At 39.9% G+C, this 24,118-nt stretch overlaps 2 protein-coding genes across 3 annotated transcripts in view; one reads left to right on the top strand and one right to left on the bottom strand.

Moving 5' to 3' along the window:
• LOC126353803 (zinc finger protein Pegasus-like) overlaps positions 1-10,908 on the bottom strand; it is a 71,064-nt gene extending 60,156 nt beyond the window's left edge. Inside the window, exons 1-2 of one of the 2 annotated variants that reach the window (XM_050002900.1) lie at positions 10,654-10,908; positions 9,495-10,183 (exon numbers count right to left, since the gene is read on the bottom strand). In XM_050002900.1, the coding sequence (XP_049858857.1) occupies positions 9,495-10,162 (668 nt within the window). In that variant the 5' untranslated portion in view covers positions 10,163-10,183; positions 10,654-10,908. Of the gene's footprint in view, positions 1-9,494; positions 10,184-10,337; positions 10,546-10,653 lie in introns of those variants that run through there. The other variant, XM_050002901.1, reaches the window with a different exon arrangement.
• The window catches only part of LOC126353805 (uncharacterized), a 54,876-nt gene continuing 41,440 nt past the window's right edge, over positions 10,683-24,118 (top strand). The window contains exon 1 of the mRNA XM_050002902.1: positions 10,683-11,373. Within this exon, the coding sequence (XP_049858859.1) occupies positions 10,908-11,373 (466 nt within the window). The 5' untranslated portion in view covers positions 10,683-10,907. The remainder of the gene's footprint in view (positions 11,374-24,118) is intronic.

Genomic DNA, 24,118 nt, shown 5'->3' with positions numbered 1-24,118 from the left:
AAGGTCCACTCAGACAGAGCCCCGCGTGCCTGAGTAAGCCTTATACAACTGGGGTGCGGCAGGTGCCCCAGAGGTTGCCCGCTTGCGACTGTTCCACCCCAACAGCCATGCATCTTCTAGGCGTGGAGCACACCGAAAGATTGAGGTTTTTTTATAGAGGTTGGCCTTCCTCGCAATCAAGCCAAGATTACCATTCCCCACAGCACACAACATTTCACCGCCGCACCGTACGGTGGTCGCTGAAGCATGTCCGGGGGTTACGGTGACAGGAGACTGGCGGCGCAGACCAGTCCCCAGCTCAGGACCCCGGGGTCGCCAAGCCCGTACTCAGCAAGTGAATGCTGAGCCCCTGGGGGAGAGTAGCTGGCAAATGCCCTCAGATTAGCACAAGCACCCTTCATGTTATTGTGTCGTGTGAGTTTAGTGAAGTCAATGATCTACCACTATCACCCCCAAAACCTATTACGAATTTCTGACACAAAGCATTTCTTCTGTGTGCATTATTACACTATCTTTGGTAGAAATATATGTATATATGATATTGACTTATTAATGTTCTAGAATGTATATAAATGTAAAATAATCACATCATTTCTTAAAATTTTCAAAAAATATGAGGATGTAAGAGAACAAGTTCCACTCCTAGCATGACTGGAGGAAACTGCTCCAAGTTCTAAAGATGAAGAGGATGTTCTTGAAGATCAGAACCATCATTGTGAGTCTGGACAATAAAAAGAAGTCCCAGGGAGGCATCTGAAAACAGTGAACAAAAACTACATTGCTGTTGAATGTCGAGGCCAGCTTATCAACCTGTCACTGGTGGGGTGAAAACACTTGCCTATGGAAGATTGGAATGAAACAGCATGCATAGAAGTACTTGAAAGATGTGCAATTCGTGTCAGAAAACCATTTGCCCCAGTATTTTAAATTCCTCCATATGTCTTGTACAGGGAATCATGATTAGATTAATATATTTCACACTATCTTTGTTTTTATCTCAGTCACAGAAAAAGGTGTGAGTTTAGTTAAATTAGAACTATAATAATTTTGCTGATTTTTCAAAAAAGTGACTCAGAGAAAAACTTTTTCAAAAAGTGATTATATAATGTTTTTTGATGAGAAAGTGGCATACTCACGTAGCCTATGTGACCACTGATGTTTCGTTTTAGAGCATGACCACTGCAGGGTTAATGTATTATCATTAATGGCTACTCTGTCAAAAAATTAGTGCGGATCTGAAGATGCACAGTACAAGTCTTTGTGAGAATAAGACTTAAACTATCAGCTGTGGACCAATTGTAAGCAGATTCAGCTATCATTTGATTTTTTCTGCCAATGTTAAGTTTCTTATTTCACCATGTGATGCACAATATAAAAGATCATGTTCTTTTCTATTATGTCTCTCTGTATTATTTTAAGTTTGGATGGTCATTATGGACCAAAGAAATTGCCTTTTTTATGAGTAACTGCAAATAAAAAGACAATATGATTAATATTCCTAGATCACTGTGTCTATTCCACTATGTTGCAACTTTTGATACCAGGAGATACTGCTGCCCTGCCAAATATTGTCAAAATGGCACTACAACACTGAATTTTGCTGTTATGATGTTCTGTAACTTTGGGGACCAAACTACTATAAAATCTGATGGTTGCAGCCTGCTGTCAATGAAGACATAGAAAATGGAAAACTAAATAGAAAAAATGAGTGCTTAAATATTATATATAGCATTAAGTAAATCAGGTGGGGCCATAGAAATTGCACTTGCTTTTAGATTATGCAGTTTCTTTTTATAATAAGCTCTGGGAACACATAAATCGATTTTTACAGTTTTATTAACACTATAATGTGGAAGATATGTCCACAAATGGAATGCAGGGGAATTATCTGATTATCCCTCTGCATTCCACACAAAGTACAATAAACATGCTGCTGAGGAGACTCATAATATTTCAAATTTTATTTTCATGTTCAATACATTTTTCTCCAAAAGAAACTTTCCAAATCATCTGACATATTAGGTTGGTGCATAAGTTCATTGTGTTTTTGTTCAACATGTTGGCATACCTATTACTATGAATTTATTTATAGATTGTAATTTTTTGATTTCTAGTTTACTGTTGCTGTTTCACTTTACATGTTGTCATTTTGTCATGGAGTTGTGGAAACTAGAAAATGAAGTGCCAAGTGGAGATATCAGAACATTTCCGACATATTCTTCTGTTTCAATTCAATAGAGGGGTGACAGCATTGGAGGCAGCCAGAAACATTTGTGCCAAGTATAACGATAATGCCAATGGATGGAGAAGGAGACTACACTATTGATGAGTAAATTCTCTGTTATGTGTATCTGTTGTGTTTATTAAACTTATGGAAAAATACTGTGAACTTACGCAGCAACCTAATATTTACTCACGTACAGTTTCTAGAATATATTTGTACTGGGGGTGGGAATTACTACATAATATATACAACATTATTACAAAAACCTAAGTTGAATATAAATTCAGACAGGGCAGGCAGATTATAGCTCACATTTAAGATTAAAGACTCCACATTCAAGGTAAATGGTTTTATTTCATTTAAATGACAATATAACATTAGTTAACTGTGATAAGATTCTATATTCTATCACTCAAATACTCCAGAGTAGGAATAAAACTGTATTCAAAACAATGTGACCATATAAGTTGAGCCAGAGTGCATTAGATCAACATATCCAAAAATTACATGCCACATGCAAAGCATAACATCTTAACTGTATACATATTTGTTTTCATTGTCCAAACTGGGACAAACCTGAGATAAGACTCAACTTTTTGAAGATAATCACCTTCTTGTACACCAGAAGAAGACTGACTGACTCTTTTATACTGGTGTTCAAGACTGTCATTGGTTGGTTGACAACCACTTGCTTTTATAACTTCTGTTGGCAAAATGATGTCACCTGGACGGCGAGATTCGCATGTGCAAATGTGGGAATCACCAATGAGGCAGTTAAGTGCCACCAAGCACTGATTAATTTCTACCACTTCTTTAATTGTAACATCCTAATATGTCTATGCATGAGAGAGGATCTTCATATTCTCCAAGTTAACCTTACGCACTTCCATAAGGCTGTGTTTCATTATTGCTGATTTTTCAGGATTTCTATACCTGATGTACCATCTACGTTCAGTGCAATGCAGAGCAATGATATACACTGTCTGCTCCACATTCACATAGCATATTGTAGACATCAAATACTCTCAGATCGGGCTGTCTTTCACTGGGTGCAACAAGACTATAAATTTCCCAAGTAGACTGGAATAATGGTCTAATACCATATTTACCTACCATGCACCCAGTCTTGCTAGAGCTCACTCCACATCATGGAATGAGTATTACAGGTTTGTCTTCTGAATGTGTTTGCACCAACATTTACCAGTGACTGCACCACTAATTTGATGTGCTTTTTATAGGCTTTCCTGGACACATTCTTAAGATCATAAAACTCTTATGATGTTTTAACTCAGATCCCGGGTGATCATGATCTGAAACTAGCTGTGGTCTGTGTAATAAGATGCTCGGAACAGAATTTTTGAGCTGGATGATGAAAAGTCTGATTATTTAAATAAATATCTGTATATGTCAAATTTCTGTACAGGGACTGACCTAATTGTCCACCCAATTTCCACTGAACAAACATGACCAAGCATTTGCTTTTCATTTACATCTCCATAGTAAACCTAATGTTTGAATGTGTGGAATTCATTTGGTCAGATTAATCTGCACGAATCACAGACAGAACACCAAATACACAAATTTTGATAAATCAGTGATAATGGAAGATAACCTTACAGACAATTCTCTTCCATGCTTTGACTTACAGAGACTCTGTAACACAGAAGGGATAGAAATTCACGTGTCAACCAATAATTTTAAAACAAGCAGAGGTTGCAATCTGAGTGGTGCCTGGAAATGAACACTTGAGACAGAATCTCTTCAAAGAAATAAAGGAAAACAAATAAATAAATAAATAAATAATCTTACAGATATAGGTGATGCTGGGGATGATTTCCATTCCCCTTCCACCCCTCTGTCACAATCCAGTTGGAGAAAGGGTCCATTACTGCCTCACTGCTGATTTACCTCATCTGTGCATGTGAATCCCGTCCTCCAGGTGACATGGTTCTATCAATAGTAGTCAAAACACCAAATGACGTCAAGTGACCAACATCAAGCTTGAACACCAGTAAAAAGGAAGCAGACTTGCTTCTGGCAGTCAGCCATCTCCTGATGAACAAGATGGTGATTACCTTCAGAAGCTCATGTTTTAACTTAAATATGATGGGGTCTGAACACTGCGAAAATTTTATACATGGATGCTGCCATGAAAAACTTCAATATCATATCACCTTAACATTACCTGATGTCTAAAATGAATGTCCACTTTGCAGTACAGAGTTGACTATATTGAAAATTTCTGAGAGACTAAAACTGTATGTCTGATTGCAGATCAAATCCAAACCCACGCATTAAAGAATAACTCTCTTACTAACTTAGCTATCTACACACACACATGAAAGCTACAATATGTCAATACCTCCCTCCTGTCTTGTAGGATAAGTACTTTAAGAGAATATATGATGGAGAACTGTTTATCACAACCAGTGGAATGTCCTCACATTGTTCCACATCCACGAGGATCTCCTCAACACGGATCTATGGAACAAAAACTAATCTAATCTAATCTAATGTAACAATCAATGTCTCATTCTACAGCAGAGCATATTCTGTACCGAAGCACACTGCCAGAGTCGAACTGTGCATTGGGATCAGCTGGAAAATGCATTGTTGATGAAATGTTAGGGTCTAGGTCTAAGTCCTGGTTTGGCACACAAATTTAGTCTTTCAGAAAGTTTTGAGAATGATGAACGACAAATTTGTAATTAATAGCTGAGGCATTTTCTACACTTATAAGCTATATCTAAAGAATTTAAAAAGAGTAAACATAGCAACTCACTGGATAGTTGAGAAAACGAGTTGTCAATAGGCACATAAACAATACTGAGAACACCGCTAGCTTTAAGATGAACTCTCCTTTGCTAAAGAGTACACATACACGTGCACATGCACACATACACCTGTTCAGCTACATTGCCCTGGCTGACTGCACTGGACTGCCACTGCAGTTTGATTGGGTTGATGGGTTGTGCTCAGTTGGTGTGGATGAGGAGAATTAATAAGTTTGGTTGGGAAAGGGTGGCTCACAGTTAGAAAGGAGAGGCAGTAGATGCACAGGACAGGAATGTGACACCTGGAATCACATTCTTATCACAGGCAGGGGAAGCTGTGCCCAGTACACAATGATGTAGAGGGGTGGATTAAGAGGGGGAGATAGAAAAGAGACAGAGAGACATGGTATAGAAGGTATATGAGTGGAGGATGAGAGAAGTTAGTACTACAGGGAAGGAGCTGAGGAGTGTGGGGGATGTGTCAGTTCAGGGGCTAGTGGAGACTAAGGTCAGGGAAACTATGGGACTGAAGAATGCATTACAAGGACAGCTCCCGTGAAAATAAGATAAGCTGGTCTTGGGAAGAAGGATCCAGATAAAACAGGTTTTGAAGTAGCCATTGAAATCAAGCAAGTTATGCTCAGCAGCATGTTCAGCTGCTAATTCTGTTCTTGGCCAAACTTCAGTGGTGGCCATACATTCAAGTGGACAGCTGGTTGGTGGTCATGCTCACATACAGTGTTGTGCAGAAATTACAGCATAGCTAGTATGTAATACACCTGCCTGTCTCCAATAGGATAGGGAAGCCTGTGGTGGTGCTGGAGTATGATGTGCTGGTTAGGTGATCAGACAGGTCTTGCACCTGTGTTTCCGGAGGTCTATGACGCTTGTGGCAATGGGTTGGGAGTACGTGTGACATATGGATCGACTAGGATTTTGAGCAGATGGGTGGGTGGCAGGATAGCTGCTGGTAGGGTGAGAATGATTATGGGGAGGACGTTCCTCATTCCCAGGCACGATGGTAAGTGGTGGAAGCACAAGGTATGCTTATATTTAACCACAGAATTTCCATTTCATATGCTGTATTGATAGACATACTTTGAAAATTACTGTGAAAGGTGTGCAATCACTTGACTGTATGGCACCATTGTGAGTCAAATAGTAAACTTCCCGTAAGTGCCTTATGAAAAGCTATACAGTGGTTTCTGTAAAAATGCATAAGATATTTCAGATTTTAAACTACACATTGCATTAATTTAAGCAAACCCCTTGACGCTTTTCAAGCACAGTAAGCTAGGAGACAACGCAACATGTTTCATTTCACACACAACTATAAAAACACATGTATGCATCACAGCAGTTCATGCAGCATGTTACAGAGCAGGGACATCAAACACACATCAAATGAAAAGTCTGCCTTTACAAAAGCCTAGCCAACAAAGGAACATATGAATCCTGCATTACTAAGTGTTAAAAAATGAGTACAGCAGAGTATTTCTTTTCTCTTCACACAGAGTAAGATCATAAAGAAATGATTTTACATTATGAAGCACACCTTTAATTAGTTTTTATGTGGTCCTTGTGTGAATAGAACTGCTTAGTACCTCCTATTCTAAAGTTCTCAAGCCAAAAAGTGCAATTTCTGAATGCTTGTGAAATTCTGATCCATTTGTGTCTTCTGCAAGAAGTATGTGTGAAATGTTTGGCACCAGGCATATGCTTTGATCCATGACGTAATGATTTTGTGTGTGTGTGTGTGTGGTTTATTTGAAGTTAGACATGTGAGAAGGGGCCATTCTGTAGCAGGTGTGTAGATTATGGTGGTACTCTTTAGTACTGAACTTCAATATCAGGAAAATAGTACATTTGTCAGTTATTAAAGATTGTTCTGCAGGATAAGATACTACAGTTCTGACTTTATAAGGTGATAGTCAGGTGATTGTTGGTGTTCCAAGTACGGCCATTCTTCTGCAAAAATATGGTGTTTTGGCAGGCTACATTAACTGCCAGCATTGCGAGAAGGGAATGAAAATTGTGAAAGCTGCTCCATCATGCAAGCTAATAGAAAGAGCTGAGGTGTTTGTTAAAATTGATTCATCATTTGATTTTTGTTTTATTGGTGTTTAGTGTAGAGAAATGTGGGGAGGCAGGGTCTAACAGATGGTGAAGAGAGGGATGACTTATCAGGGAAAGCAAATGGGTGGATTTCTCTATTTGGCTGTTTTCTTTTTGTGTTATTTGGATTGTTCAATAATGTTTTCTTTTTTTAAATCTTTTTCTTTGGCATTTTTTTTGTAAGTACATTGTTAAAACATGTTTATATTTTGTTTTGTTTTTAATTTTGATCATAGTGACGTATGTTTAAGGGAATTGTAGTTTTATTTTTGCTATATAGGTTGACTGGAATTAATGATACAAGACAACATAAATATAATTATATTACTTGGTTTGTTTGTGAATACTGTCTATTCCTAGTTATTCGGCACTGTGGAGTCGATTTTAGCAATGTAGGTAATGTGTAGCTAATTATATCTGTCCTATTTTGTAAACAAATTGTTACTTCTCAGGTACCAATGATGTGTCTTTGGTCGTTAGGGCAGACTTCATTTCAGCTATGTAGGTAAAGCAAACTGACTGATACCAGCAGTATTATGTACTTACTTTATTTTTTCAATGTTGTTGTTTTGCTGTCAGAGATCTGTTAGCTGTATAGGTTAAGTGAAATTGGTACTAGCATTTGCAGTGTTCTCTCTGCAAAAATCACTGTGATTTTCATTGGTAGGTAGCATGGAGTTCGTTTTAGCTATATAGGTCAAGTGAATTTATTAGAGGCAACAGTTATGTTGCTGTTTCATCATTCGCTGGTATCACGAAATTCAGTTTACCTACAGACATTAAGTGAAGACGATCATACAAATTTTTTGATCTTTCTGTATTGAGACGTTCATGGAATTTTGCTCGGTTTTTGACTTAAGTTCCTATATGAGGGGAGTGGGCAACATTTGTATGGTATGACCCTACCCAAAACCCCCAGTTTCCCATGAGTATCCTGTTAGTTGGATATTTGTTTTAAGATTATTTTGAATATATTTTCTATTATGCTTCTGTTATGGTTGTTTGAATGACATAATGATCACCATTCTGCATGCAAATAAGATGTTTGTATGTGCCAATTGGTAATGTCACAAGTCAAACAGAAGGGCTACTATTGAATGATTCCATATTTCATTTGTACTGGTATATGTAAAGTAGTAGTTAATGTTTCTGGAGGAATATTAAACCTGCAATTTAATTTGCTATCAAGGAAGCAAGTAACAAAGTTCTAGGACATTTTATGACACTTATGTAGAAGAATTTCAAAAATGTAAACTGTGGTGACCAAAGTCTGAAACAGCTACATCATTTTTCACACATCAGTACAGTATACTAGCTTAAAATACTCTCATTTGGCACAAGCAAAACAGAAATGAATTCTAAGCTGAGGACTGGGTTAAAATTATGTGTAACCCCCCCCCCCCCCCTCGACCCGAAAGCTTGGTTGTTGTGACAGATTGATCTATAGTACAGCTCAAGGTCTAGATTGGGTAGCAAGGTGACAATTTGGTTGTGAGTTGGCGAAGTCAACACATGTGAAAGCAGAAAATCTGATTGTGATAAAAAATTGACTGAGAGCAAAGCCTAATGTTTACATCCATGCCATAATGAAAACTGCAAAGGGAGTCCAATAGATAACTTTTACCGAGAATTGAACTATGAACCTACAGTTACAACCACAAACAATTACTTGTATTGTATTGACTAACGAATACCAGCTGTATAAAATGTAATTGCACCTTCAGCAAACCTTTTTAATAAAAATGAATGAGTATATTTATCTGTAACTCAGACAACTTAAATTGTAACCATTATTAAGATCTAAGACACATATTTCCACTAACATAACATATGCCAAAATACTCATTGTATCTGAGGTAGGCTTTTGATTTTACCACACTTTTATTATTTATAATGAAAAGCACATTAAATTTTGGAAAGAATGTTAAATTTGGCACAAACATAGACCCTATGCTATGCTACAGATCAATATGTTATTACATCATTTATTTTACATTCACTTTCATTGGATTTACCTACTCAAACCCAGCTTGTCACTTTTAAATCCAACTTATGAGACTGTGGGCTACATTACAGATCAATACAGGTCAACCTGTCAGCACAACCAAGGTTTCAGTGGAACGTTATCAACAAAACATAACCAGTTAAAAATGGGGGGAAAAAAGCATTTAATGCTTCCATTGCATAGAGAGTTATAGTTCATCTACACACTTTTTCTCTATCTCCCATTCAGGGGTTCTTATCATCAAAGTAATATCTAAGGTCAATATGTAATCTTCTTACTTATTAGTAGCACCATGTAAAAAAAGTGAGCTATTTTTGCATTTATAATAAACCTGACACACTGGAAGCAAAATAATAATTGACAGTAAAATCACTACCTGTTGAAGAAATGAACACGTAAACTCTTCATTGAGCCAGCTCGATAACTGCAGAGTGGACAGGACTTGATCATGTCATGCTGTCCAACATGTTCATTTTGAAAATGTGCTCGCATTGCAATCTGACGCTGGAAACCTCTGTTGCAAATGGGGCAATGATAAGGTAATGTTTTTGTATGGGTTGTAAAATGCTCTGCCAGGTGGTCCTTGCGGAAAAATCTCTTTTGGCAGACACGACATTCATAAGGCTTTACTCCTGTGTGTCTCATTTTATGCCGTCTCATATTTGCACCATTAGAAAACTTCATATTGCACACATCACACTGAAACAATTTTCGGTCATGACTCCTGTCTGCTGCTGATGACTCACCCTCATTTACAGAGCAGCTGGACAAATGAGTTAAAAATGCAGAGCGACTAAGTGTTTCATAGTTATCACAACGGTCACACCTGTGTATTGGAATGGCTCCATCACTAGAGTCATAGTTGGTGTTAAGAGCTCCTTCATTGCCACCTGATGCTACAGGGCTTCCTTGACCTCCAGACTGATCTGCTTCATTCTCTTGATCACATCCATCTTCATTGCTATGTGCACTTTCAGGCTGAGTACCTGAATCTACTTCATTTTCAGGAGTGCCATCGGTTGAGCTGCGATCTGGCTCTGCCATCCTCCAACTCCTCACCGCACCCTGTGAATTGAACTTCTACAATTAGTTACCTATGACAACAAATGTTTAACAAATTTTTACTAATATAAAAAAAAACAAGAAAGCACATATGACAAAAAATATTCGAAAATGTTAAATGTTCTTAATCATAAGAGTAATCTAAACAGAACTGTACCTGAATAATAACCTAATTTCATCACTGTGCACTTTAAAATATATAGCACATCTAGTTCAATTGTCATTTAACTCAAGGGCTATTTTCACAATCTGAATTGTTAGTTACAGCATGTCAAATATGAATTTCGCGACATTTCAATTCTGAATTCGTTCTTTTCGGAGAAATAAGGTCACATAAGGTACGGATTCCCCTTCCAGATTACAAACAGGTGGGGAATTGGTTGCCTCAACTACAAGTCAATGTACTCACAACAAGGTTATGCAATGCCACTCGAAACGACATTTAGCAATCGGTGTTGAATTGTAATACTTACATATCCGCTCAAGATTGGAAGTCTTCAGCCCAGTCATTTATTTCGACGTATGTCTCCTTAGAATCCAGCAGCTTTGCTGTCCAAATAAATACATTGACCTACCGGAATTAGGAAGAGTTATTGGTCGTGCATTTCCGCTCCACATTTTAAGTCACTGTGTTTCTAATGATGCTGTTCACTTCTAATGTTTGCAAACAACATCATTTTGCACGAAGTGGCGAAGTTACTAATTTCGGTCATAGTCTCATCTTAAAATGACAGTTGAACGTCAGGATAAGAATTTCATGCGTGACAGGTTAAGCGCGCATCGCGTGACGTGCGGTAAAATGAGAAATAATTTGTCGAATTCCGAACTGCTAACTTATTACGAGGAAGAATCGGAAAAGCTACGAGTGTTTGCAAGACACCGCGGATTAGATGACGGGAACATAAATAAAATCGTCCATAAATCACTATATGGTTATGTTTACAAGAACGTCGATCGTAGTGAAAAACAGTCCTTGTTAAATACTTTTATTAGAAAGTATTCTGCTCTTCTACCTGTATTAAAACTTTTATTTGTACTAGTGTTTATAGTAACTGTTCTATTTATCGCCCAGCTTTATCAAAAGTCTGCTGTCAATTTCATTATCCGGAATGTTCAAGAGCTTATATATCCTGCAATGAAAGTTCTTCGTTTCGTAAGCCTTCCTTTGGTGACAAACTTCCCATCAATATCCGGTAAGAACATCAGAATGAAAACTGTTACTTTATTCCACGCTTAAGCACTGGGTGTTATTACAACCATCCTCTGGTTTTTGACACCTATTTTTGGCAGTCTTCTCTAGACTTCTCCTTGCATTGGCTATTTTGAGGGTTTTTCGTGCAATTATTCATCCAGAAATTGACTATATCTCTATTGTGTTACATTACGAATTTGCTTCCGAAATTGTTTTCCGTTTTGTGGAGCATTGGTTGAACCAGTCCTCTGAGCATCTTAATGTAGAATTTTCTGCGATCTACATCATAACCATTTAAATGGAATGCCAGGTTGGATTGTTCAAAAACTTCATGTCTGATTTCCTGCTTCAGTGGTGTGTATCGGGGGAGTCAACGTCTTTTTACCTACTGCCCACTTTTGTATCGCTGTTACTAGTAAAATTTTCTAATCGCCCACCAGTTCCGCAGTAATGATGATTTATAAAATAGGGAAGTAACTTAACATTATAAAATGTATAAAGCAGATTACAGCAGGTTAAGCATATAATAATAATTACTTACCAAATGCTTTAAGTCAAAATTTTATGAACATGATTTTAAAACCTATTCCACCCACCATGCAAGCTGGAATACCCACTAGTGGGTGGTAGGGACGAGGTTGACTACCACTGGTATAGGTGAAACCTAGGTTTGGAGTGATGTATAGCCATTCTGCTTCAGAGGTTGCAATGAAACACTCGCTGCCTATCATCTGCATTCTGCATCACAGCACAAAGTAGATGCCAGTGCTCGTTTAAATTCATCTCTCATCTGAGGAAGTTGAGATTTTGCTTAGAAATTAGTGCTTCATTATTGTTATTATTTTTATTCATTAAAAACTAAGTATAATTATTTCGACTTTAGCTCAACAATTTTGTGATGAAAGTGTATTACATAATCTTTTTTCATAAGTCATAGTTTGGGATAATAGTTGTACACTACTTCTGTAATGAATAATTAAGTTATATGTTTTGGTCAAACAACAGATCATTCCCAGGCATTAAAAATGACATTAATCACAGGGCACATGTCAATGTGTCTAAAGTGATCATTTGCTTTGAAATCACGATATCCACATGCTGTGTTGTTGTTGTTGTCGTCGTCTTCAGTCCTGAGACTGGTTTGATGCAGCTCTCCATGCTACTCTATCCTGTGCAAGCTTCTTCATCTCCCAGTACCTACTGCAACCTACATCCTTCTGAATCTGCTTACTGTAGTCATCTCTTGGTCTCCATCTACGATTTTTACCCTCCACGCCGCCCTCCAATACCAAATTGGTGATCCCTTGATGCCTCAGAACATGTTCTACCAACCGATCCCTTCTTCTGGTCAAGTTGTGCCACAAACTTTTCTTCTCTCCAATCCTATTCAATACTTCCTCATTAGTTATGTGATCTACCCGTCTAATCTTCAGCATTCTTCTGTAGCACCACATTTCAAAAGCTTCTATTCTCTTCTTGTCCAAACTAGTTATCGTCCATGTTTCACTTCCATACATGGCTACACTCCAAACAAATACTTTCAGAAACGACTTCCTGATACATAAATCTACATGTGATGTTAACAAATTTCTCTTCTTCAGAAACGCTTTCCTTGCCATTGCCAGTCTACATTTTATATCCTCTCTACTTCGAACATCATCAGTTATTTTACTTCCTAAATAGCAAAACTCCTTTACTAGTTTAAGTGTCTCATTTCCTAATCTAATTCCCTCAGCATCACCCGATTTAATTGGCTACATTCCATTATCCTCGTTTTGCTTTTGTTGATGTTCATCTTATATCCTCTTTTCAAGACACTTTCCATTCCATTCCTACAACCCTGTCTCACTCCTTTCCCAACCACTGCTTCCCTTTCATGCCCCTCGACTCTAATAACTGTCATCTGGTTTCTGTATACATTGTAAATAGCCTTTCGCTCCCTGTACTTTAACCCTGCCAACTTTAGAATTGGAAAGAGAGTATTCCAGTCAACATTGTCAAAAGCTTTCTCTAAGTCTACAAATGCTAGAAACGTAGGTTTGCCTTTTCTTAATCTTTCTTCTAAGATAAGTCGTAAGGTCAGTATTGCCTCACGTGTTCCAACATTTCTACGGAATCCAAACTGATCCTCCCCGAGGTCCACATCTACCAGTTTTTCCATTCGTCTGTAAAGAATTCGCGTTAGTATTTTGCAGCTGTGACTTATTAAACTGATAGTTCAGTAATTTTCACATCTGTCAGCACCTGCTTTCTTTGGGATTGGAATTATTATATTCTTCTTGAAGTCTGAGGGTGTTTCACCTGTCTCATACATCTTGCTCACCAGCTGGTAGAGTTTTGTCATGACTGGCTCTCCCAAGGCCGTCAGTAGTTCTAATGGAATGTTGTCTACTCCGGGGGCCTTGTTTCGACTCAGGTCTTTCAGAGCTCTGTCAAACTCTTCATGCAGTATCTTACCTCCCATTTCATCTTCATCTACATCCTCTTCCATTTCCATAATATTGTCCTCAAGTACATCGCCCTTGTATAAACCTTCTATATACTCCTTCCACCTTTCTGCCTTCCCTTCTTTGCTTAGAACTGGGTTGCCATCTGAGCTCTTGATATTCATACACGTGGTTCTCTTCTCTCCAAAGGTCTCTTTAATTTTCCTGTAGGCAGTATCTATCTTACCCCTAGTGAGATAAGCTTCTACATCCTTACATTTGTCCTCTAGCCATCCCTGCTTAGCCATTTTGCACTTCCTGTCGATCTCATTTTTGAGATGTTTGTATTCCTTTTTGCCTGCTTCATTTACTGCAATTTTATATTTTTTCCTTTCATCAATTAAATTCAATATTTCTTCTGTTACCCAAGGATTTCTAGTAGCCCTCGTCTTTTTACCTACTTTATCCTCTGCTGCCTTCACTACTTCATCCCTCAGAGCTACCCATTCTTCTTCTTTTGTGTTTCTTTCCCCCATTGCTGTCAATTGTTCCCTTATGCTCTCCTTGAAACTCTGTACAACCTCTGGTTCTTTCAGCTTATCCAGATCCCATGTCCTTAAATTCCCACCTTTTTGCAGTTTCTTCAGTTTTAATCTACAGGTCATAACCAATAGATTGTGGTCAGAGTCCACATCTGCCCCTGGAAATGTCCTACAATTTAAAACCTGGTTCCTAAATCTCTGTCTTACCATTATATAATCTATCTGATACCTTTTAGTATCTCCAGGATTCTTCCATGTATACAAACTTGTTTTATGATTTTTGAACCAAGCTATGATTAAGTTATGCTCTGTGCAAAATTCTACCAGACGGCTTCCTCTTTCATTTATTAGCCCCAATACATATTCACCCACTATGTTTCCTTCTCTCCCTTTTCCTACTGACGAATTCCAGTCACCCATGACTATTACATTTTCGTCTCCCTTCACTACCTGAATTCACTATCTGAATTATAAAATGTAGCAAAACAACAAAGTTATTCATGAGGCAATGTGTTTCCAAGGTAAGGCGCCTCACCACCATTCCCCAAATCCATCAATATGGGAGCCAAGTTCACATTTATAGGAAGAACCACACTCCACCTCCTGAAAGTTAATGCCAATCTTGTAATCCTACCTGCCAACAAAGGCTCCACAACTGTGGTTATGACCCACAGGGACTGCCTGGTGGAAAGACTCTGCCAGCTGTTAGAAAAGTTCACATACAAGCCCTGCCTAGTGATCCATTCTACAAACGCAGCAGGATCTTAGGCCCATCCCAGAACATCTCTCTCTCTCTCTCTCTCTCTCTCTCTCTCTCTCTCTCTCCCCCCCCCCCCCCCCCCCCTGCTCTCTCTCCCTCACTACTCTCTGCACTCCTACCTTTTCCATGCTTCCTAAAGTTTATAAACCCAACAACCCAACAACCCAAGATGCTCATTGTGGATGGTGATTGAGCTCCTCAAAGAGAGAACCTATGCCCTTGTGAACCAACACCTTCAGGCTATTACTCATGACATAATCTCCTATACAGGGTGTCTCAGGTGGAATGATCAACATTCAGGTTATGACAGCAACAATCATCTGAAGCAAAATACTTCATTTTCCCTATTCTGACTGGTTTTTGAGGTAGAACACATTTAATGTACATTGTTATTTATTTTCTGTATTATTCAATACAGAGAAATGATTTTAAAGCGTAATTTTACATTCCCATTTCATAGAGAAATCCCAAATGAGTGTAATGCAATATTTTTTATCTATATGTTGGGACAGTAAAACACAGAGAATAACCATCTGCTGCACAGTAGTAGTAGTAGTAGTAGTAGTAGCAGTAGTAGTAGTAGTCAGCACAGAGCAGGGTGTTACTGCCGCTGCTGGTTATTCTTTATGTTTTACTGTCCCTACTAATACATACTGATAAAACAAATGTCACACTACACTGGTGTGGGGCTACTCTTTCAAATGGGCAAGTATAATTCCACTTCAAAGATGTTTTTTTGTATTAAATAATACAGGAAATAAATAAGAATGTACAGTAAATGTGTTCTTTCTCGGAAACTGTTTGAAATAGGGCATATGCCCACATTAAAGTTTTTTGGTTCAAAGGATTGTTCCAGTCAAAAAAGAAATAAACCATATCTTCCACCAGCTCTCCACTATTTCTGTTCCTGTGCCACTCAGTGGCCTATACATCACTGCTGCTGCCCCTTGTCTCTACATTAACATCCCCAATGCCCATTGCCTTGCCACTACTGAACACCCAACAGAATCCACACTTGTGACATCCTTCCTGGTCACCATGATCAACTATATCCTCACCCATAATTACTTCTTGTTTGTATGTATCACCTACAAACCAATCCATGGTAGATCAATGGGCATCACAAGTCATCATCCTCTGCTAACCTATTGATGGGCCATTTAGAGGAACCATTCTAGCCAACCAGAATCCCAAATCCCTCACCTGCTTCAGATTCATTGTCGGTATCTTCATTACTTGGTCTGAGGGTGAGGATGCCCTATCCACATTGCTCCAGAACCTCAATATCTTCTCCCCCATTCATTCCACCTGGTTCTTCTCAGCCCAACAAGCCACCTTCCTCAATGTTGAGCATCACCTCAAGGATTGTTATACCAGTACCTCCATTCACATCAAACCTATCAATCACCAACAGTACCTCCACTTCGACAGCCACCACAGATTCCACACGAAGAAGCTTCTTCCATAGAGCCGTACACCCTTGGTCATTGCATCAGTAGTGATGAGGAACCCCTCTCAAAATATGCCAAGCATCTTACTGAGGCCTTCATAGACCGAAATTAGCATTGTGCAGAATCATACCTTTCACCTTGTTTACCAGTCACTTACCATGCCCCGCCCGACTGCAAAGAAGCACTCTTCTCGTAATTCAGTATCACCTACGAGCAACTGAATCACATGCTCTGCAAAGGCTTCAGCTCCCTCTCATCCTGCCCTGAAATGAGAAATATCCTCCCCACCCCTCCTGCAGTGGTATTTCATCGCTCACCCAAAACTTCTCCCAAACAGGCCCCAGAAGGCCTAGCGATATCAACTACCATATTGTCCTCCTTTGCCCAAAAGGTGTCATCAGATGCTGGTTTGGCGGGGCATGAGGTTAGCATATTGCTGTCTTGTTATCAGTTTTCAGAACCTGGAGCCACTACTTCTTAATCAAGTAGTTCCTCAGTTGGCATCACAAGGGCTAGTGCATTCCACTTGCCAACAGAGTATGGCAGACCCAGATGGTCACCCATTGAAGTGCTAGCCACATCCGATGGTGCTTAACTTCAGTCAGTTGAAGAGAACAGGTGGATCCACCATGGCAAGGCCATTAGTTCCACTGTCCATCCACACTATGCAACGTCCTTGCCCATCCCTTCTCCCAACCCATTGCCTTGTGGCTCATATGCCTACAATAGACCCAGACGCAAGACCTATACATTGTCCCGCTACCATCTACTCCAGACCTGTCAATGGCATCTCGTATGCTGTTAAAGACAGGGCCACCTGTGAAAGCAGCCATATGATCTATACCAACTTAGCTGCCACCTTTGTGCCAAATTCTATGTGGGCATGACAACTAATAAGTTGTCTGTACGCGTAAGTGGACCATCCACTTGCTGAACATGCCACCACTTTAATGATTGCTTCACAGGCTGAGGCATCTGATTTCTTCCCACTGACACCAGCTGTTCTGAACTGCACAAATTAGAAGTCTCCTTGCAAAGTATCCTTTATTCCTGTGACCCCCCTCCCTCTCCTCCCCTCTCCTCAAACTTTTCACTAGTACCTGACCTCCACCAGCCTGTCCCCTTCCATGATCCCACTCCAATACTACATGTGCCTTCTATCCTTCCAGTTCACCTACATAATCCTTTACCCTTCTCTTCTTCTCTCCTATCCCTCCCACCAGCACCCCCACCTACACCACTGCCTTCAGATGCTGCACTTTGCAGCGCTTCCATGACCCCATCATGTGCCACTTGCATGCTCCTACAGGCAACACAGTATCTTCCCTCACTTGTACCAGGCTATCCCCTTCCCCATCCGTGCTCTATGCCTCTTCTGTATCCTGGCTGCCCAACTCAGCTAGATTGCATCTCACAACAGACACAGTCGCAGTCAGTCCTTAGCCCACGGAGACTGTATCCATGCTTGTGCGAGTTGTTGTGTGAATGTATGTAAGTTTTCTGCTTCAGAAAAAGGATTTTGTTTGAAAACTGAAATAGTGTAGCATTATTTTTTATTGTGGCTGTCTGCGACTCGACTCCCTCCTCTGTGCGGGGAGTAGCAATCTGTTGTTTCCATATTGTTGTCTGTTGTTTTCTGCTTTTTCAAATTTTGATATAGCAGTAACAGTGAATTCAATGCAAATGATCAAATTGGGATCCATAACCCGTAATTAATGGTTCAAGAAGAATATTCTGTACTAACTGTCAGCTTTGACCAGTGATGTAATGTCAATGGTTGCTATGACATTGCCTTTTGGTGCATAGTTTCAGTTTGCTGGTTAGCTGGCGAAGCCAACTAATGTGAAAGTAATAAAAATGTTTGTTGTGAGTGATTGATCTGTGCTTAGTGCAAGGTCTAGGTTTGGTTAGAAGGTGGCAATTTGGTTGTGAGTTGGCAATGCCCATGAATTTGAAGGGGGAGGGGGGGGGGGGGACAACTGGATGTGGTGATAGACATACCTGCACCTTAGCTCGAGGTCTGTGTTAGTGTGTGGGATGACTCTTTGGTTGTGAGTTTGCAAAGAAATGTGAAAGCAAAAACTTGTAGCTTAACCCATTTGAAAGAAGCTGCCACAGATATGACAGTGTAGTCGTCATGTTGTTAACAATGTTTGCCACATGTTTCCTATGTTACTGGTGTAAACTGGCAAATAGTATTGAATATTCCTCATTATCCTAATTAATGTCGTTCTTAATTCCTGAGGGCTGTCTGTTGTTGATAGTGTTTCCAGGAAGAAGTGGCATAAATCTTTTGTGCCGAAACATGACATTCGAAAATTGTTTGAAAGCTGTAAATCATTTTTCCTTCAAACTAATGTAAAAATGCATTTACATTCTATTAATGAAAAAGAACCTTCAGGATTTTGGAATGGATCACAGTGTAAATTAACACATCAGACACTAGTTTAGTCAGTCATATTATCAACAATGCATTAATCCCTGTGATTTTCCTACATAGCTTAAGGCAAATGGCCGCTTTTGAAGGGGCACAGTTGATTTCCATCCATATGCATTTTAAATTCTCCGATGAGGGTAATCAGAAAATTTGTAGGAGGAGTAATCCTTATACATGCTTTTAAGTTTCTTTAATTTAGTGGAATTCTCAGTTTCATGCCTTATATTTTAAAGGTAGGTTGCTTACTCCTTAATGATTTGTGTTGCTGATAGAACACATCATGTTTCAATTATTCTGTGATTTTAACAATCACAATAAAAGCCTCCTAAATAATTTTCATGTGAGCTCTTTGTTGGTTTTCTCATAGGAGATATGTACTTTGCTGCAAACACGCACACAAAAGCTCTCCTCTTATGTAAAGCAAGAAACTGACGCCCAGCCATTCCAAAAGAAAATTAAAAATGAACACCTCACACCCATATCATCTGCAAATTATCTGATTATCTAGATTCAGGGTTTGAAAATTCCTGTTAGCTATAGGGCAAGTAACAGTGTTCTTTGTAAAGGTACATTATATGATGTAGTATATCATAAATGGACCTTTGCTGTTAAAAGGATAGGCAACTATTTTCTTAGTATACTTGCAGCGTAATGAAGTAAATACTAAGCTGCCAATAGAAGATAAACAGAAATTATTTAATGTAACAGAGGAAGCAGCAGTGTTTTTCAAAGTAGTGGCAGTTTTCCTAATTTACTAGGTTACATTTTGCTGCCATAAGGACAAATAGTATTAAGAAGTCTAGTGATTGTTTATAGTTGATGCAGTGTACAGATTAAATTCTTACAAGTTAATTATTTTTTTAAAAAAATGTATACCGTAACTCGTTCAGCATCCCTAGTGAGGGTAGTTGTAGTTATTTATTTGCCCAAGGGTCATTTTGCAATGCTACAGGGTTTATCAACTTAATACAAGTAAATGTATGTTGTAACTTGGACACACAACCCAACCAAGAATGTTAGTTCAACTTTATTAGACTGTGGCATGCACACCAATCACCATAACATACACTGAACACAATAAAATAACGCAGATATATACAAGCAGTAATAACATGACAACTGAGAGCGAGTGTACTGCAGCAGGGTTTAAATAGGCACTCGTCCATGGCGGGCAATATCGGATATTGACAGTACTGCTCTTTTGCAGTGCACTCTTGCAGATGACAACATCTTGCTAATGCACATAGATTTCAAGTCTGTGCACATTACTTCATTCCCCTTTCCTTGCGGAACAGCTCAGATTCGTGAGATGTCCATGGCATCTTCCTCCATGAGGCTGTGACTGAGATGACGTGCTGATACTGGGGCATATGGAAGGAAGTGCTTGGGGTATGGGCCTCGTAGTCCATCTTCTCGTGTCAACCCATATGGTAGGATGGGTGACGTCAGCGTGAGCTCCATGTCCACATCAGGTCCAGGGCCTGATGGTGGTGGTGCCCCTGAAATTGGTGGGTGAGGTGGAGGAGACAGCTCTGGTGTGAATGGCAGCTGCATCGGTATTGGTACCATTATTGGAGAAGCTGCACCAGGTTCATCCACTGGTGATGGGGACTCCTCATAAGTCATGGCAGGAACACAGCCGCATCAGGTGATCTGTCAAGTGACACAGATGGGTGTGGTAATGTTAGTGTCTCAGCCGGGGTTGTCTGGTCATCCACACACAGGTGTAACTGTTTGTAATGACAAGATCTCCAAATGGAGAGCCAAGGAAACCACTACCTAGGAGCTGAATAGTCTATGTCAAGGAGTAGGATACCATCAATGACAGAGAAACAATGCTGAAACATATTTATGGAGGGGTTGAATGCCTGTGATGGAGGTGCCTCAGGCCAGCCATGTTGTACGCAGTGTATCACTTTCTGTAAAATCATATCGATAGCACAAGCTTGCACGATCCGAGCACTAATGATTGGAAAACCATCAACAGTTTGTTGAACGCATTCATTAACATGGAAATGGAGTAACTGCTCCTGATAAAAAACTGGGTCCATACTGACTGGAAGATGGGAGAGCGCTTCAGCATTCACATGTCTAGGCATGGGGTGGAAGTGAATCTCATAGTTGTACCAAGAGAGGAATAGTGCCCAACTTTGAAGGTGATGTGTTTCTATGTCTGGAAATGACACTGAGGGGTTAAACAGTGAAACTAACGGCTTGTGATTCATGAGGAGAAGTAATTTTACACGATAAAGAAAAACATGTAACTTCTTTATGGCATAAACGATAGCGAGGTCTTCTTTCTGTATTTGTGAATATCTAGGCTGAACCAAATTAAGTGTTTTTGATTCACATTCATTATGCCGTTCAGAGCCATCAGAATATTTGTGAGCTAACACCGCACCCAGACCATGATGGATGCATCTGTTGCTAACACTAAATGGTGACCCTGTTGGTACGTTATGAAGCAAGGTGTAGATTGAGCATTGACAGAAACATTCAAATCACCACAAAAGCATAACTGTTCTGATGGCTTGTTGACAATAACTAAGGGAGTAAGCCATTCACTGGATACAGTTGGTTGGACAAACCCGGAAGCTTTGAGGCGGTCAAGCTCCACCTTAACTTGTTCACAAAGTGCCATAGGTACCGGGCAGGCTCGAAAGAAAGGGGGTCTAGCTAGCTGAATTTCAGTTGAGAGAACACCATTTCACATGCCTGTGACCAGTGGAAAGATGTCCCCTTATGCAGCAAGGCATGTAATGGTTGTGCAACTGATGCCACTCCCGGAAATAACATGATAATAAGCAATCTTACCTAAAAAGAACCTGCAGTTCCTTGACTGACTTAGAACATGGAAGAGCCACAATGGCAGAGACAGTCTGATGAAGGGGTTTGATACCAACACTAGAGATCTTGAACCCAAGATAAACAATAATAGGCTGAAAGAAGAAGCACTTTTCCAAATTGTATTTTAACCCGACGAACTGTAACAACGAAAAGAGCATATGAAAGTTGTTGAGATGTTCAGCAGTGGAGGAGGTAGAGGTCACAATATCATCAGGATAGTTGGCACAGCCAGTTAGAGACTTTGTGAGTTGTTCGAGAAACCATTGAAAAACCACCAGGGTGCTGGCCACGTCAAATGGTATTGATGCAAGCCAAAAGGCATGTTAACGACCAAGAGTCATTGAGAGTGAGAATCAACAGCAAGCTGCAAATATGCATGGGAAAAGTCACTCTAGTAAAAATACTGACCACCAGTAAGTTTAACAAAACGTTCACCAGGGCATGGCAAGGGATACATGTCAGTGATGGACTGAGCTTTGACAGAAACTTTGAAATCATCGCAAAAGTTAGACCGAATGGCTTCTCGACAATGACTTAGGGGGTAGCCCGTTCACTGGATATGATCGGTTGAACAAACCTGGAGGCCATGAGGCGGTTGAGCTCCACCTTAACTTGTTCACAGAGTGCCATAGGTACTGGACAAGCCCAAAAGAAAGGGGGTCTTGCTGAGGCTTCATGGTGATGTGGGCTTGGAAATTATAAGCACAACCCAAATCTGCAGAAAACAGGGCAGGAAATTCAGAGCATAAAGAGTTGAGTTGTGGGTAAGGCACTTGATCAGAGACAAGATTAACTTCATCGGAAATAGTAAACCCAAAAAGGTTAAAGATATCCAAACCAAACAAATTTTCAGTGGGTGCTTTGTTCACCACCAGAAAAGTCAGCAGATGAACCACAGATTTATATGTGACTGAGGCTGAGAAGTTACCTAATATCAGAATGCTTTGTTTATTGTAGGTGACTAATGTACGTGACACTGGTGCTTAAGTGGGAGTACTCAAGTCCGCGTACGTTTGCAAGTTGAATAATTACACGGCAGCACAAGTGTCGACTTGCATGTGCAAAACCTTCTGATAAACCTTGACATCAACAAAAAGCTTGTTGTTGTGCAACAGAGATTGCTGATACACAATTGATATCCATGTCATCTGCAACAGGCTGTTGGAAATAGGACAATCCATCCTATCATGAGTGACAAAACACGACAGATTGGAGGGAAACATGGAGCACTTATGTTGTCATTCATTACCAGGCTAGCTGTGCTGCTGCAACTGTGACTTCCTCAGTGAGGTGGGCCATGTGCCGTGAAGTTTACCTCCTGCACAGACTGCCACCGCCGTATCATCCCCCCTGTGAACCATTCGCCAAACGGCGGGGGAAAGTGTGTTGAACTTCTGCAACCACATGCCATGATTCAGTTAGAGTACCAGCAGCCCTCAAAACCTGAAATGATTGGGCTATAGTCAAAACATTGAAGAGGGGGGTAGGGGGGGGGGGGTTCACATTGAAGAGCCTGCTCACGGACTTTACATTTGGGGACAACCAAATGATTGCACCACAAACCATTTGCCCAGCATACAACTCCTTATGTACATCAGTGACAATGACGGCTTAACCCGTGAAGCTCTGCTCCCCAAGTCTATAGAAATGTTCTGGTTTCTTGCGGCACCAATAGAACTCAACTCGAGTGGCAATGATGTGTGTCCATTTACAGTGGTATTTCGAAAGAAGGTTGCACATGGTATCAAAAGAGAGTGAAGGTGGATCCTTTAGGGAGGGCCAGTTGGCAAAGAAGTTGATACACACGAGGTGATAACGAAGACAAAAAGAAAACACAGCATACGGTAACCTCAGTCAATCCAAACACATGAAAATGCTGCTGCAACTGTTTTTTGTAGGTTTCCCATTCTCCAAAAGACTCATCGTAAGCTGGAAATGGCTGGGGTAAATGACTGAGGTAGCGACAGACAAAATAGGAGGTACTAGGGGTGACATAGCAGGTGATGTAGATTTAGATGGACTTGAAAAGCCAAAACTGAGGCAAGCATTTGCAATACTTGTGTTTGATTGTGTTGCGCTGTGGCAAATGCTTCCTGCTGTTGACTGAGATGCTGCAGCGCCACCATAAGAACCCCTTGTTGATTAACCAGCTGATGTAAAAACTCACCGGTAGCACCATCAGACATTGCAGACACAATGGAGGTCAAACCAGAGGCTGAGAACCATGTGGAGAACAATTCCACACTTGTTGTCACTTGTGTTGTAATATGGACACACAACACA

Source organism: Schistocerca gregaria, chromosome 3 (genome assembly GCF_023897955.1).
Source record: "Schistocerca gregaria isolate iqSchGreg1 chromosome 3, iqSchGreg1.2, whole genome shotgun sequence".
NCBI lineage: Eukaryota > Metazoa > Arthropoda > Insecta > Orthoptera > Acrididae > Schistocerca > Schistocerca gregaria.
The sequence above is the reverse complement of the archived record's forward strand: the minus strand, read 5'-3'. Positions and strand labels throughout refer to the sequence as shown.